The following is a 17,999-nucleotide window of genomic DNA, read 5'->3' on the forward strand; positions in this document are numbered from 1 at the left end:
CAGTTTGCTCAACAGTTTTTGATTAATGCAGGGACTGAAGCATGGGAATTTGTTCTAAGTGCAATTTATTCTTGTTAGGCTATTGCTCCAGATTATTTGGGGTTTTTTTAAAATTCAGAAAATACACCATTATAATTTCATACTTTATCCCTGTGTGTTCTCACAATATTAAGGTAATTTAAAAGCTATTTTAAATCTATAGACATTAATAATTGTTTAAGACATGCTAAACTACCATCTCATTTATTTGGAGAAGTATCAACAGCACATCTGGAGTATCAGATATATCTAAATTTAGTAACTTCCATTTGCTAAACTGGGTCCAATCTTTCCCAGTTTTCACAGGGAAAATTATGAATACTGATTTTTTTTTTTCTCAAGCATTGTTCAAGACAGGTTTCAAATTTATTTTAAAATGGTAATCAGATTTCACGAGCTTAAGCTCGTGATTCTAAGGTAGAATCTCTTTATATAAACTAGATAAGGTCAAATGTATTTCTGAGGTAAATTCACTAAGTTAAGTGAATTTGGCTCATGGTTAATAGCTTACTATTCTGGATGGAAGTTTAAAGCAATTATCACAAAGTTGGATTAATCATCATCCTATTTGAAGTGCTTTGCCTGTCAAATAGATTAACAAACTTGTATTTTTTTTTCTATTTCACTAGATATTATTGCAGATTGTATATGACAGAGTCCCAGAGCTCCAAGGCCGTGTACTGAAGCTTGTTGTGAAAAGCAAAGGAACATTTGTGGGAGCTGTTAACATTCAACTGAGCAGTGTCCAGTTCAATGAAGAAAAGTGGTACTCCCTGGGAAACAGTGTAATTTAAATGCTCTCCGAGATGATTCAATTATTTGCCCACTCACTAATGTTTCTTTATCCCATTTCCCACAGTACATTTTGTCTCAGTTGCCCTTGAGAATAGGCAGTCATCTGCTGAGCACATATCCTAACATTTCATAATGCTGTTGTCTTAAATGTGCTACCATGTTCCTGCCACAGATTCCTGACAGCGTGAGTTTAAGGAATCACATGCTAAGGACTTGTAGCAATATGCAGAAGTTCTTATGACAGCAATGAAGGGCTTGGTTTTGTTAATATTAAATAGTACAGTAAAAATACTAAATTCTCAGTGTGTGGGGCCGCATTCTTTGCCCATTAATTCCACTGATGGTGTTTAAACAATGCTGGTAATGATGTAATTTATCATCATTGCATGTGATGAGTTCACCAGAGGACCATGGGATGGTTCCCTGACAATACATTTCCCTGCAGATGTCCAGCAAATTTCATATTAAATCTTATCCAATCAATACTTTGGGTTTTTTAAAGAATGTTAGAAGTTTTGATACAATGTAACATTTAATCCAGGACATTAATTTGTCAACAATATGTATCATTGTTTTTTTATTCTGACATCCAAGAGGCAGATATAACTGGTCATTTGTGTGAAGAGAGAAGGGGGGAGAAGCTGATGTTCATGAATAAAGAGATTATATTGAGTGTGAGCTTTCAGGGGGGATTTATTTAAGCTCATGATGCCACAGATATTTGTTCAGCAGTCTTCCCACATTGCACTCCTATGCTGCATAAGGGGTTCAAGTCAATACATGCATTGAATAGATTTAGAGTATTTATATATTAAATAATGAACATGAGTGGTTCCTTTAAGTTCACAGATGCTAATTATGGGCCCTGTTTTTCTCTAATTTCAGGAAGCACTTAAACACCTCTTTAAGCATTTGGCATATGGGCAGCCACAATGAGCTGTCCATTACTGCCAGACTCTTGCACACACCCACTGACCATGTAAATAAACCTTTCCAGGGCCAGGGGCACAGTTTTAAGGCACAGGAGATGTGTTGATTTGTGGTCTGATCTGCTGTAAATTTTAAGTTCCCTTATACTGGGCAGATCTGACATTTGTCCTACCAGGTGGAAAAGTGGTCAACAGAGGGGTAATAATCCCAGAAGTGAAGATAATTGCCTTCTTCTCCCAAAGGACACCCACAGCAGTCGTCAGAATAGAAAGTTGTATAAAGCTCCTGAAGTGGGACTTGGAGTGTTAGGAAATAAAATAAGCTGGAGTTTTTCTCAGCATCAAACAAATGGACTTGATCAGGTTTTATCTAAAAATACTTTCCCTAGTCAAACTGATGTACTAAGCTCCTCCTCAGTAAGGGGAGGTCAGGGGAACTCTGTTTGGATATTAATATTATTCATCTATTCAGAGCTGTGAGAAACTGTAAAATATTCGCCACATGCAAAGGATATTGGCTGGCACACAGAATATCATCACTACAAAGATCAGGACACCAAACATTTTTGTACTATAGGGTCTCATGGGAGACAAATCAAGTGCCTTGTCATTCAAGCACAGAAAACACACTGAGACCAGCTTACAAAGTTATGGAATCACCTGACCTTACATTCCAATATTGATTTTAGATTCCTCTTAGTCTACTGTCTGTTTCCTTATTAAAACTATAATGCAATTTTCTAACAGTGTTATTTCCTGTGACATTTTCTAACACTTGTTTACCACATGCCCTGATTTTCCATCTTAGAGCAACATTTAATGAAACAGCATTAGAATAACAATAAAGAAAAAGAGCCTTAAAATCTATCATCAGAACTGTCTGTAAACTTAAGCAATATTATTTGGTATTAAAGAAACTTGTTGATATAACATCCTTTTTTAAAAAAAAATCATATTTGAGTGACAAATCTGCCATTAGTTGTGTAACTGTAGTCCTGTGGAAGGTCAACAATGCTTCAGTTCTGAAAGGAAGATGGGAAAATTGTGTCTTATGGGTAAGATCTACACTGATGTTAAGCAAGTAGTTGTCCTCCTAGATTTCACACACATAATCAAGCCTTGATTTTTCTAAAACTCTCCAGTTCTCCTCGGAATACTGTGTTTCCAACTTCCTGAGTTCCCAGTAAGATGTATCCTGAGCTCCCTGCTCCTATGAGGAATATGGTTCTTTACAAACTCTCCATGAATTTTTTTATCTTGCTTTAGCAGCAGAACATTCAAGACTAAGCTAAGGAAAGGTACCAATACTAGCATATGATTTTTTTATGATTTTAATTTTTTTCTGAAAACTATTTTTTCAGGTAAGAAAATGACAGTGGGCACTAAAGAGGAATAATTCAGTCAGAGCCCACTTTTTCCAAATTTAAAGGGAACATTGTATGTATAATTTTTCCTGTCCCCTTGAAAAGCTACAATGGTAAGAGATGTTGTTCAATACAAATAAAAAGGCCAAATTCACATGCTTATATCCTAAAAAATTAGCATGATCTCTTATATGTATTGGATTATTATTCTCACTCAATAATTAATCATAAATTTGAAATTAGCTTCAACTGACATTAACTCAATTTTTAAAATATTCAAAAGCATTCAGTGTTTATTAATTGTTTCTAAACATTCATAGAATAATTGAATCACAGAATGGCTTGGGTTGGGAGGGATTTTAAAGATCATCTCATTCCAACCCCATGCCATGGCCAGAGACACTTTGTAGGTTGCTCAGAGCCCCATCCTACTGGTTTTGAACTCTTCCAGGGATGAGGAGTCCACAACTTCTCTGGAAACCTGTGCCAGTGCCTCACCACCCTCACAGTAAATAATTTCTTCCTTATACCCAGTTAAACTTACAGTTTAATTTACAGTTAAATGTAAATTACAGTTTAATCTTTCAGTTTAAAGCCATCCACCCTTTTCCAATCGCTACATACCCTTCTACTGGAAGGTTCTATAAAGTTTCCCTGGAGCCTTTTCTTCTCTAGGCTGAACAGCTCCAACTCTCTCAACCTTTCCTCACAGCAGAGGTGCTCCACACCTCTGATCATTTTCATGACCCTCCTCTAGACTCTCTCCAAAAGATCAACCTCTTTCTTGTGTTGGAGGCCCCAAAGCTAAATGCAACTTCCCAAGTGGGACCTCCTGAGAGCAGACTAGGAGGGTAAAATCACCTCCCTCAACGCTGATTTTGATAGCAGATGTGGGCTATGTTTCCACTTTTTCCATCAGTGGGAACTTCCCCAACCTGCCCTGACTTCCCAAGTGAGGGATCGCGGCTCAGGCCAGTTTCCTCAGGACCTGTGGATGTTTCTCATCACGTCCCATGGACCTGTGCACCTCAAGGCTCCTTAGGTTTTCTCAGACCCAGTCTTCTCCTACAGAAAAACAGCAGTAGGGCCAAGGACAGCAGCCCTTATTTGGGATACCCCCTCCATAATATTCCCTCTGGCTTCACAAAATCATTGTGAATGTGCCTCTCTGGGAATCAGGCCACTGGGGCTGTTGCGAAGTTAGAGATGTTATTTTATTGGAGCAGGGGGCAATCCTCCAGAATGATTTCTTGTGCAGAAAGATATCACTAATAGTACCAGATGTGAACAAACAAAGATGCAGGTTCCAGCTTGATGCCTTCTTTGGATATCAATGGAATGTTACGGTAACCTGTAAATATAATGACACCTTTATTAGCGTATAAACCACAAGCACAAATATTATGATGGAGTGTTTTTATGATCACCAATGCAAACAAGGCATAATTTATGATTCTGTAAGTAGATCTTTAAAATAAAATGAAATTATACTAGAACTGAATATCATTTGTGCTGGTTTTTCTCATTTATATATATATAGTATTTCAATTCTGGTATTTTTGGTGTCAGAGTGAAAAAGCCCAGTGTTTTGCAGGATGTGATATTTTTTCAAATGGAAGACTTTCAGCCCAGTGATATTTAAACATGGGCAAACTTACATTGTAACATCCCAGGTTATGTGCTGCACACATTGTTTTGAGAGCAAATGAAAGAACTTGTGAATCAGCAGTGATAGCACCTACAGAACGGTGCTGCAGCAGCCATGCACTGTGCAGCTGAGGCAGAAAAAAGTGAAGTGTAAGACTTTCTACCATGACTTCTTAAAAAGTTAATTTCATATGAGTAATTCACTTTATCAGAGATAGGTCATGCCATCATGAAGCTACGTGTTCATCTGGTTGTTGAAGCATTTGGAAAAGCCATAGTTCTCAATTTCAAACATAATTCACTTACCTGCTTAGAAAACAAAACAACTTTTTCTTAAAAATCCCGGCCTGTACTGCTTTATATGACTAAATGTCCCTTATTTAATAACAAGTGACAATGTCACTTATGGTTAAAAAAAATTCTGTGTTTTTTCTATGTATATATGTAAATAATTCCAGCTATTTAAGTAAGTCTGTTTTGTAGAAGTATCCATGTTCTGAACTGCAGTTTTCAAAATCCCTCTTTAGCTGTGTGTGGATGCCTGTGGAGTCTTTGGGAGCCACATTTACCTGGGTTTGGAATTTCTTGCTTCTTTCATACAGAATCATAGAATTGTTTAGATTGGAAAAGAGCTCTAAGATCATCAAGTCCAGCCTTTGACTGAACACCTCCTTGTGAACCAGGGCATGGCACTGAGTGCCACATCCAATTGTTTCTTGAACACCTTCAGAGATGGTGGTTCCACCTCCTGTCTGAGCAGCTCTTTCTAATAATGGACAACCCTACCAGTGACAAAATTCTCCCTGATGTCCAACTGAACCTTCCCTGGCACAGCTTGAGCCATTTCCCCTTGTTCTGTCACACTACACATAAGTTCCTCTGGTATTTAAGGTTCAGATTCTAGGCAGCAAATATTAAAGCTGGTTGTAGGCAATTTACATTTGAGATCAGTTTTTAAGGCATGCACACAATATGTGGAAGGCTTGGTTGATTTCCTATCCAAAGATACACTTCAAAGACTAAGACTAATTTCTGAAGACTTGTGTTCTAGCCCCTACCTACAGAAGATTCTACAAAGTTTCCTGAGAGAAGTAAAACTTCTTTTTTGTTATTGAAATTGCCCCAATTTGCATTAAATGATTAACTACTCTTGGATCCCATGATAATAGAGTTAAAAATTGAGTTCCTGTCCTGTATTAGTATTCACCATGGCAGATTCATTGGCACAGGGACTGTAAGAGAGGACTCCCCCCTCCTATTTGCCTTTAACCACCCAGGTAGAGAATTTTTCTCAATTTCAGCCCCTCTGAGTATAGCTACAGAATCACTACATGGAAAATCAAATTCTGCTGCAGCTGGACAGCGAGCATTCCTCCCCAGTGGAGTCTACAGGTAGTTGGGAGTCTGCTGCTGGGGAAAGGAAGGCAGTGTGGATACAGATTTGAATCCTTTCAAAAGAAAATGCAGAGGAGGGAGGAAATGGCACAACTTTGCCCCTCTGGCTGTCAAAGAAAATAAAAGATGTAAGCACTGCTCAGCTTTTGGAAGCAACTTGCCCTCAGGGAAACCTCAGGGATATGAATCCTAGGGACCTGGGGACAGTCCTGTAGTACAGATTTAAGCAATTGGAATGGTGAAGACTAAGACTGAAATCCATGCTCACTCTCCAGCATATTAGGCAGTTCTTGCCTTGTCTTCTGCTTGTTGTGACTCCCTCTGCAAGAACATTATTTTCCTATTTCACTGTTTAGAGAGTACTTGGGTACCTAAAGCAAAACCATCGTTCCAGACCTGCTTTCAGAGATCTCAATGTTAAGCATTGCAATGAATGTAATAAATAGTAATAAATTTTGAAATTATTTATCACTTTACCTCTTAGAAGCATTTTATTTATGGCCTCTGGGCATTCTGATAGCAAATTACTTTTTTTATATTGTGTTAAGTGGGGATTGGGGCAATTTGTTTGGCATCATTTATAATTTTTGTACCTAGACTCACTCCCTAGAATTTTAATTATTGCACTGAAAATGTTTCCTCAGAAATCTACTGCTCTTACTTTTCCAAAATATGAATCCCTCATTTGTAACCAAAATTATAAAGACATTAAGCCTCACTGAAAATTTGTATCTAAAAAAGCCTCAATCAATAATTTTGCAAGTACTTGTAAGCAGCAGTGCCTGATATTTGAATTTGTCTCAGATATTGTGAATTGTTAGGTTGAGTGTTCTTTCATTATCCTGAAGTATACAAATAAAAGGAAACGAAAAGGTTATCAGTGTAAAAATTCATGTTGTAGAAAAACAACTGAGCTCTAAGAGTAATGTCATTTTTCTTGTATAACTCCTCAGCCTCAACTAAGAATCACAAGCAGCTTTATGACTTCCAAACATGAGGGAAAAAAAATGCACCATTTCAAATCCTGTTAAGCTTAATAAAAAAGGTGTGGTGCCTGTTGCCAGCTCCAGTGTTTTGCCTTGCCGTCTTTATTCACTAATAAAAGCTGTTTGTTTTGTCAGAAATGGCTTTGGAAAGCCAGTGTAGTAAACAGCCATTTTACATAAGCCTTTCTCCTTGGCCTATTGGCTTCTGTGTCTGCTCTTTATGAGCAGCCTTTTCATTACAAAAGTTCCAGGAACTCTACTGGCTTAACAAAAGAAACTCCAGCAAGAAAAATACCATGAATATTTTGCCCTATTTTTAACCATTTTGCTCCACTCTGAAAAGTTGCAGATAGGTTACCTGAGGGGGTTTTGGTGGTTGATTTTGTTTTAATTTGGTATTGGGTTTTGAACTTATCTAAGTGCACAAAACCACTGTCTTCATAGCAGCTCTGACTAGTCTCACTTCTTGCAATGAATTAAAATACCACCTGGGCAGTTTCCATCTAGAATGGAACACTGCAGTGGGAAGAATCACCTGCCATTAATATTGTTCTGATTTCAACATCATGGATTTGCATTCAGAGAATATGTTTATTTCAAAAACAGAGAGTGCCATTTATTCATTTTGTTACAAAATCGTGCTCTAGAAAATAAACATAGTGCTGAAGTCTCTCAATGCTACAGTAACAAAAAAAGCCTGGAATGTTGCAGATTTTTTTGAGCTGTTATAGGTGGTTGACATAAAAATATTACCTCTATTGAGGCTCATCACAGGTAAAGTGTATTGGCCAAGGAATTCGTTGTTACACAGAGAAATCTCATCCTGAACGCAGAAGCGTATCATTGCCAGTTCTGGAACTTGGATGATAAAAGAGAATGTTTCATTCCATTTAGGGCTCAAAGCTAATTAAAGGAGAAAAGAAACAGGATTAAAATATGATTTCTTTTTTTTCTACTCTATAACTAAGCTGCTATCACTAGTTTGAACTGGTAAAGAGTTTCTTTTATCCTAGGTATCTGTGCCCATTTAAACAAATAACTAAACTCCCACTGATTGTAGTGGGGCAAAAGCCTAAGATAGTTGGTGTCATCCCTTAAAAGAGAGAAAAATGAGACAAGGATAGCCAGGTTAAGAACTTCTGCTCAGCTTAAATTTTCCTATAGCCATACCAGTTTCATGCTTTTGCCAAAGTTTCTCCTTTCACAGTGCTGGAAATGAATAAATTCAGGTAGTAGAACGTTCACTTGACCAGAAATACAAAAAGAGAATGTGGAACAGGAGGGGTTTGCCTGGTCTTTAGCAATGTTCATACAGGGAAAAGAAATTCAGGGGCTGATTTTAAACAGCAGCTATCTATAAAAAAGAAAAAGGAAGCATAGAAGACAGAGGCACAGACAAAATGAGATCACAGAAAGCTTGTAGTCTGAGACATCAAGATCTGTATTATAAAGATAAGGGAGTGCTCACAGACAGCTACAAAGAGTACACACTTCACCTGTCAAGCAATTAAGGGATTACTCCTACCAGAGACTTCAAATGAGACGAGTGATGAAGTTACAGCAATTTCTTAAGAAAACCTCGTCATTAAGTTAAGTTAAGTGGTTAAGGCTGGGATAGGGTTAACTTTCTTCATGTCAACCCCTATGGTGCTGCATTTTGGATTTTTGACTCAAACAGCACTGATTACACCCCAGTGTTTGAGCTATTGCTGAACAGGGCTTCCACAGTGTCGAGATTTCTGTCTTTCTCACTGCAGAGCAGCCTCCCCATCCCAGTGAGGGGGCTGGGGGTACCCAGGAAGTTGGGAGGAGGCACAAGTGGTACAGCTGACCCCAGCTGGCCAAGGGGATGTTCCTTACAAATGGTGTCATGCTCACAGCTGGGGGGAAGGAGGAAGGGAGGGCATTCAGAATTGCAGTGTCTGTCTTCCCAAGTAACCTCAGAGCTCCAAAATGAAGCCTTGTTTCCCTGGGAATGGCTCTACACCTGCCTGCCCATGGGAAGTGGTGAATGAATTCCTTATTTTGCTTTGCTTGTGTGGGCAGCTTTTGCTTTATCTATCAAACTGTCTTCTTCTCTACCCGAGGGTTTTCTCATTTTGACCTTTCCAGCCCTCTTCCCATCCAACTAGAGGAGAACAAGCAAGCAGCTCTTTGGAGCTGAGCTGCTGTCCAGGATGAGCCCACAGCAGTGTGAAAAAAAAAAAAATTCCACCTTCCTTTAGAAAGGGGGAGTGCTCCCAGCTGTGTGTTTGTGCTTCCTTAATCTACCAGTCTAGAAAAATGGCACACACAGCATGAACTTCTGCTACAGATTTTGTGCCAGGAAATCCTAGTCTAGAGAGAAATAATTGCATTTTCTATAACTCCTTGGGATGCAAAGTTGGTGTTTCCTTATAAAATGTTGTGTGCTTTGTTCACAGCCTCGAGGAGCAGACTGATGCTCACCATTGCTTCTTACAATACTAGATTTCTTTCTTGTTTGGTCCTCTGGTACACCATAGATTTCTATCTGCACTATGGGGTCAGCTTTGTTTGTCCTTGAGATGCTGCTGGGTGGTAATTGATGGCCACTGATCAGCTGGAAAATTAAAGTTATATTGAAATAACTGTAAGAACGAACTAATTCACCACAGCCATATAGTCACCATAATAGAAATAGCTTTCAAAAGAAATTACTTTAAGTATATGCCAGTCATAAACTGGTGTAATAAACACAGTGGAATCAAGAATATGGTGCTTCCTATCTAATTTACTTATATATATATATATAATTTTTTTTAGAAATATTGTGGTTTAGGAGCATGTTTTAACTAGATCAGATTGGTCTGAGCCCAGTCCAAACTGACCTTGAATGGTTAGAGGGATGGGATACACATAACCTCTCTGGGCTGCCTGTGCCAGTGTTTCACCACCCTCTTTATAAATAAATAAATATATAGATAAATAAATAACTGAAATAATATTTTAAACAATAATTTTCAGGTTTTTTTATTCAATAGCTATACATAAAAATTATATTTTGCTACTGTACAAAATAATCCTATTGGAATCAGCCTACAGTGATTTTTACATTTTCTGCTATCGAGCTCATGAATTCCAATCTGTGTGGAGAGGATCAGCATCAAGACCCACCGTGACATCAGCATTGTGCTACAGGGTATGTAGCAGACTGCCTCACCTGTGCCTCATCTCTTGCACAGTGTTCCTTAGTATTAGACAAAAACTCTTCATTCAGTGAGCTTCCTGATGTGTTTTGACCAAAATTTCCAAAACCAGGAAATTTTGTCTCAGACTGCCCTGTAATCTGGCACCCAGACTAAGACAGGATTTATGAAAGTCACAACTTTGTCTGCTTTTTATCTATATTTCAGGGTAGCTAGGAAAGAGTCAACATCTGTGCAGTAATCAGCCTTTTAGGAATCAGTATATAACATGTATTGAGAGAGATATACAAGCCTGAAAGCACAGGTGAAAGATATGACTCCTGACCCTGGTCTCAGGCCTAAGCATCATAAGAGATTCTTATTCCCCTGTCAACCACCCCAAAAATCAAAACCCACAAATCCCACACTTTGCTTTGATATTTTCCAGTGCTTGTAGCACCTTGCCCCAAGAGAAGTTCTAGCCTGAAATACTGAAGAGCAGTGGCTTGGCAAACACTGATGCTCTTTCTTCCTAAGGAATAGCTGCTGCCTTCCCCAGGAATCTTTGCAATCACTGATGGGCTGCCCACTAAGGACATGGGAGATTCCTTGCCATTTCCTGAGGGCCATTGCCAAGGCCTGCATGACCCACTGCTAGACCTAGCCTAAGCCTCCCCTGGCATGGGAAAAGAGTGAGTTCTTTCAAGCACACCATGACCCAAATCCATAAATCAAATCAATTTTTGACATCCAAGGTGAAGCAGACATACAGAGTGATGTAAAAATTTAGGAAGCACCTTGAACATCCCTATTTCTGCTTCAAAGGCTCTATGCCTCTTGATGGGAATTGTGGCACATTGGGTTAAGGATAAGGAATTCAGTAACATCAGGCCCTATGTGATTTTTCTATTCTTCATTCGTTCATTCATTCATTCGTTCAGAGAGATTTGCCCTTTAGATGTTTTCTATCTTTGCTTTCTGTTGTCATTTCTGCATTCATCTGGTTAGTAACTTTTTCAGCAGAAGCTGCTTTTCCTTTGACTCCTGCTCCAAATTGCTTTTGTCTTCAACCACAATTTCCTGGATTTTGCTGCTGGCTATGAATGGGGCTCTCTGTGCCCTTCATTCCCTCAGCCAGTGGGATGCCATTGCCTCTCTGCAGCCCGCACTATCCAGCCTGAAGTCTCAGTCTAAAGTCCTCAATCTTAAACACAGCCTTTCTCTTCTCCAGCTCCTTCCAAACTCAGACACTTCCTCTGCATTGACAATGGTTTTGCCTGTCTCCTGCATTACAATTCAGGGTTTCTCCTCATCCTAATTCCAGCTTCATACAAATTAGGGCTAAAATAAGTGATGTATTTGCCTGGCTGCCTGAAATCATCCAGCAATGTCTATTCACAATTGGTATGCTCACTGTCAGGACACTAGAATGTTCTTGATTAGGTGCGTGCATTATGTAAGTATTTTATAATTGTCACTAACTATTGTTTTATCTCTGCTATTTATTACTCTGAAAGAAACAAAATAGCAATTACACACTAATTATATGCTAATTAAATAGCATTTATGCAAGTGGTATTCTGTGTAATCAGAAATATTACTTTTTCATTGGGAAAAGGGACTTTTCTAATTAGTGAACAATTATAACAAATCTACTTGACCTCAAAATAAAGGCCTTATCTAATCATTTATTTGTAAATGGCATGCATTTCAAGTATTTTTGGGAAGTCAATCACATTATAATTTGGGAGAAGTAGAAATAATTCAAAGACTTATTAATTCATCCCTCCTTTCACCCTTATTTATACCATTTAAGGATTATAAATAGTCTTTTATATATGCATAGAAAGATAATGAGACTTAAAAGAAGCATAAAGCTTCCTATCTTATCTTTAAAAATTTCCATTTGTCAATTAACATTATAATAGTACAGGTGGTATTATTGATAGTGAAAGAAATAACACCCAAAGTGCACATTTGAATTCTGTGTTTTCAGTTCAGCTTCCACATGCACAATTGTCTGGCCCCTTTTTCAGCTACATTATTTATATTTATTTGTACAGCATCCTTAAAAATCATGTATTTTTACAGTCTCCTGGAGGCTCTGAACCCCTACATATTTTTAGCAAGCATAAGTGAAATACAGATGGGAAAGCACCCAAGCAGCAGTTGATACTCTGTGAGAGTTTTACCATCTTGTTGAAAACATTAGTTCCCAACAAACAGGAATAGGAATAAAATGGGGAAAAAAATTAGATAATAATTGCATCTGAAATACATAAAATTTGCTTTCCCATTTTCATGGAACAAAACAACACTTCAGTCATCTTACCCTTATTGACAGAGACATTGGTTTGCTGTATCCTCCCACATTTCGGGGTGTAAATGTGGTATTGCGATCCCTCAAGAATACAGGTTTCAGCACATAGCCACAACCACCATTGTCCAGGAATTTTCCATCTTGCAATTCCATTTGTGTTCCCGGTGTTTGGAAGTTTAAGGCCACTGTAAAATTATATCAGTATTGATTTTAGTGAATTAGATTTGATAACATTTTATAAAAAAAAGTTAAAAAAAATTTCAAATGAGCTTAAGATATCTACATCTTTCAATTCATATGTAGGATCCTGTTATTTCCCTTAAATTAAGTGATACTCAATAACGAATTATTTGTGCACAAAAACAGTACACTCTTTAGAACTGCACCCTCTTTTAAGAACTAATCTATAGATCTTTTTTACATTGCTATACCTCTCTTCCCTTTTCTTTCTAAATTAGACCTTGGAGAATATGAAATAAGAGATCCTTCTCTCTGCAAGAACTGAATTCACATCCTAGTTTCTCTACAGCAGCAAGACCCTGCACTCCAAACCTGCTATCAAAGATCTGGTGCAGAAGTCAAAACCTCAGGATTGTATCTAACCTTAGTTATGGTGCAGAATTCATCACAAAAACATCTCACCCAGAAGATTAAGAAGCTTTAGTTTAGTTAGAATACTCAGTGAAAATACATATAAATTTATAGAACTAGAAGCAATTTTAAAAGTGTTCTTAAATTTATGTGAGCACACACTCTCTTGGAGCTTAATCCTCAAGTACTGGTGATTATTCTAAGAATACACCTGACAGATTTTTTCCTTTCCTTGGCAGTTCAAAACATTTTCAGTTTGCTGCAGCACCAATAATAAAATATCACACTTCTCATCAACAGGATATTGTAATTCATGAGATAAAGCCAACATTGAAATAGACCTGTTTAATGAAATTTCCCCCTATTCCAGTGCAATGGAGCTTCTTGTCACATTCCAAATAGAAAATGCAGAAGTCAAATCAGCAATGAATTATGACATTATGAACCCATGACATGTGTTAAACAGAGAATGATAAGAAGTCATTTACTTAAAAGGATGGTTTGGTAGGAATGAAAAAAGAAGACTTTAAGCAGTTCAAGTGACTCATAATAATTCATAAAGAGGACCTTATTACATTTTCCTGGGAGATAATATGAATGTATTGAATGAACATTTGACATAATGCAAAAATCCTTATTGCAAGTGGAAAACACACAAAATTGTTTTCACTGCAAAAATTACTCATTCCTTCACTGCTTTGATGATCATTTTAAAATATTCTGAAGCAAACAACACAAATAGGAATGAAGCAGCTGGTACAATGGACCTGATATTTATAATATGATATATAAACACATGTTTTTGGTGGGGTTACTTCTGAAGAGCTCTGGTTCCGTAGTCTCAAAACCAATGAATGGGTGGAATACATGAAGTGCTCCCAGAGTGCATCATCTGTTTAATCTGAAAGGAATCCCATCTGTGCTAGCTAAAATTGCTCTGCATCATGAACCAACATGCAGCAAGTAGGAATAACTGGAAACCTTGTCTAGAAAAACCTCAAACAAAACAAAAAAAGCCTCCAAAACAAAACACAACATGCACTCCTGCTTTGATCTAAGTGTTAATGTAAAGACATGATTTTATGTTAATATACACAGGAATTTTGTTTTACCTTTAACAACAGAAACCAAACTTCAGAGTGTTCATATTGCCCATTGCCCACCATTGCCTTTTTTAAACAGGGTTGGTATTTTCTTGGTATGGTTTTGGCAGCGGTTCAAAATTTTCTCTTTATGACTCAACCCATCATCCAGAAACAGCCCCAAATTTGGTGCTATATGATGCTTGTATATTTTAATGCACTGAATCAAGCTGTGCAGAGGATGCTACAGGAGCTGCAACCCTGTGGCCCCTGGAAGTCTGAACTACAGATAAGCCAGGATCTCTCAGTCCTCAGGTGAGTCCTAGGCCACACTTTCAGGATACGTGGGTTTAAAAGTGCAACTGAAATTAGGCACATCGAACAGTCAGCTTCAAATAGCAGCTTCCACATGATGAACCAAATTACATGATTGCACATAATGAGACTATTGCTAAATTTACCAAGCTTTATAGGCGACTAAGCAGGAAAATCTGATGTAACAACAGCAACAAGCAAACGAGAATACTTTATATTTTATCACATTAGGAAAATTACTTTTGCAACACAAGTGAAGGGCAATGTTATTATGGGTTGATATCTCTAAACATCAGCACTGTGTTTTCACTTAATTTAATTTGACCTTAAGAACAAGTTAAGAAACGCATGGAACAGTAGTTTTAATTTACTTACTGGTTTCTTTGTATTGCAAGTTTTAAGGTGATTAAGCAAATGTGAGATTTTGTGTCATATTCTCTGAGATGCAAACCTCTACTAAAACTGTTTACAGGGCTCATAGCTGCTTGGAGCCTCCCAGGGCACTACTTTATGGTGCATTGATGTACAATTTTTCTTTTTAATCAGGTGCAGTATAGCCCTAACACTTCTTGAGAAATGGCAAGGATCATAAACTAAAAGCTATGCCCAGCAGCTTGGGCTGAGCAATATCTTTCTGCAAACAATCCTGAACTTCTACCCAGTGTTTCATTTTAGCTTTGGTGAATTCAAGAGCAGAACTGTTCAATAATATTCTTTGTACTTTTGTTTTATGAAACAGTATAAATATAATGCATGTATGAAGAGAGATTTAAACTGACAGTTTATTTTGGAAAGAAACCCAAATGAGCTTGCAATGAAACCATCTGAGCAGTACATAATCTTAATGCATGGTTTTCATGGGGAAGTAAAGGCATCTGAAGTTGAACACGGTGTACATTAAATTTTCTCCTCAGTCCTTTCATTAAGCACCAGAAGAATTTTAATATTGACATCAAAATCAAAGCAGCACAGCAAAACATGGGCTTGGGGAACAACCTGAGCAAAGCAATTCTTCACTGTGATTCCTGCACCTAAAACAGATTTAACTATTCCTAGAACCATGAGGCTAAATCCCCTTCAGATCAGAGTATTGAATACTCAAATCATCTTGCAAAGTACCAAAGCTGCCATGGCAGTCCCAGTAAGCCCCAGGTGTAAATAACTTCATATGGCAAATTGAGGTTAGGAAATAGACTAGCTCCAAAAAATGAGCCAATCCATAATACACAGAAGAATATTATTTTTGACCCCAAACCTCTGTATCACAAGCAGTTAACTGAAGTCAGTTCCACCACTAATTGCAGAACTAAAGACACTCTAAATATTCATACACAGCACCTTCTATAGGTGCCACCATTCAAGACATAACTGATTTGTGGACTAAAAGCAAAAGCTTTGTAAAACCAAAATGAGAATTGTGACTGTGATTTGAAGGCATTGAGGAAAACTGCACATCTTTTGATCCTGCCTCTCATTAATATTCCCAGTGGGACTTTTAAATTGTAATTTTTTATTTTTTGTTCTTTGCTTGCTGGTTCTATCAGCTACATCACAACCATAAGGTTTAATGCATTTTCCCATTTAAATGGGAAGATTTTAAAATAGATAAGGACACATTTGTCACCATTTTTTCTTGAAATGAGTTACTTAATTGCATTTTATGCCATTTAAAAATGCATCTCAAAATGTATCAATTTTATGCCCTCTCAAAAAAACTCATATTCAGAAAGCACTCACAGTGCCAATGTTCCTATCCCCATGGTTTACCTCACTCATTTGAATCTAAAGAGATGTAATAGATCACACTTTTATCAGCCTTCTTGTCTTGCTCTCAGCTCTTTCCAGTTGTCTGTGCTCTTAAAGTGGGCCACTCACAATGAATGCAACGAAAATCTGTGCCTCAGATATCCCAAATCTGAGCTGAATTCCACCCAGCCTGGGAAATGCTATTGCAAACAGGAGCGTATCCTAATGCTCTGGAATGTTGCCATTGCTTATGAGATGATCAATGTGATTGGATTTGAAGCCACTGCTTTCATTCCACACCAGCACTCCAAGCTGGGCACAGACTGTCTAGGCTTTCTTCTCACATGCAGGTCACAGCTGCACTCAATCCTTCACTGCCCAAATTTACAGAAATATTTCAGAAGTCCAGGAAAGATGGAGCGAGACTATTTACAGGGGCATAACAGGACAGGGGGGAAGAGCTTCAAAGTGAAAGAGAATAAACCCATGAAGAGGTGAGACCCCACACAAACTTTATGAGCAAGGACTTTGGTCTACTAGACCAAAAATAAAGAAAAAAAACCTCTTTTTTTTCTACCAGAAAAAAAATAAAATATATAATGATTGATTTTCCTACAACACTGAGCAAGCTTATATGGACAATATACATTTTGGCATAAAAAGTATCACCTCTCTTCCTGGCAAAAAAAAAAAAATCAGTAAAACTGTATTTTTTCTCTTCCCTAACAGACTCCAAATTATATTAATCTTAATGATAACTTCTGGCTTTATTTTTCACCTACACATTTTGAAATGGTTGTTTTCACTCTACAGAAGCTTGATTTATGGCTTACAATGTGAGGGATTCTGCCGTAGGAAGAGGGACTGCTCCTCTGAGAGCTGAATAAATGCATAACTGCATGACATAACATCCTTAAAATGTGCAGTCAGTCTTTTTTGTATGGTCTTTGGGCCAGTTTAATACTGTGGCTCTAAAGACACTGTCATTAGAAATGTGAAGAATCCAGTCACACAGTTCATAACTGCTGACATTGCTCCTACTTCATTACAAGTGGTCCTACTGGAAAAGAGATGTCAGGTGATTAAGAGTCCTCCATTGTCCAAGTAAATCTGCAAAGGGTTTAAGTAGAGATCCTCTCTTGTGAGATTCTCATGGGAAAAGTACCTAAAGCATTTCTGATAAATTATCAGATCTGAAAATCTAAATTGATTTTTGCTGTCTAATTAATGTGTCAGTCTGAAAGTCACACTTCAGTGTAAGTCTGAGTATTTTTGGTTGTCATTTGACCAATTTTACACCTGAAACGTTTCCAAAATAATTTTTAAAATTTACTTAACTTGTGATTCTTGGCAGAAAAGTGAATATTATCAGCTTCCCTCTCCTGTTTTAGTCTGGAGTCACTGACAGGTTTTAGAACAAGATCAGCAACTACTTCAGAAACAATTGTGTTCCTGCAATTTTTTCCCATCTTCCTTTAAAATTTATTAGACTTCACATAAATTATTTACTATTCTATTGGTTGTCTGCAGTGAAGACAGCTGGAAAAACTGATAAAATGGAATTTCAATGTTTCTTTGCTTTAAAGTGAAATTCCAGTATCTATGACACACACCAAAAACTGCCTAAAAAGAAGCAGAATAGCC

At 37.6% G+C, this 17,999-nt stretch overlaps 1 protein-coding gene across 1 annotated transcript in view; it reads right to left on the minus strand.

Annotated features, from left to right (window-relative positions):
- Nucleotides 1–1,353: 1,353 nt before the first annotated feature.
- The window catches only part of LOC131586062 (1-phosphatidylinositol 4,5-bisphosphate phosphodiesterase zeta-1-like), a 48,367-nt gene continuing 31,721 nt past the window's right edge, over nt 1,354–17,999 (minus strand). The window contains exons 10-13 of the mRNA XM_058852800.1: nt 12,634–12,806; nt 9,604–9,736; nt 7,909–8,058; nt 1,354–4,478 (exon numbers count right to left, since the gene is read on the minus strand). Coding sequence (XP_058708783.1) covers nt 4,396–4,478; nt 7,909–8,058; nt 9,604–9,736; nt 12,634–12,806 — 539 coding nt within the window. The 3' untranslated portion in view covers nt 1,354–4,395. The remainder of the gene's footprint in view (nt 4,479–7,908; nt 8,059–9,603; nt 9,737–12,633; nt 12,807–17,999) is intronic.

Source organism: Poecile atricapillus, chromosome 18 (assembly GCF_030490865.1).
Source record: "Poecile atricapillus isolate bPoeAtr1 chromosome 18, bPoeAtr1.hap1, whole genome shotgun sequence".
NCBI classification, from domain to species: Eukaryota; Metazoa; Chordata; class Aves; order Passeriformes; family Paridae; genus Poecile; species Poecile atricapillus.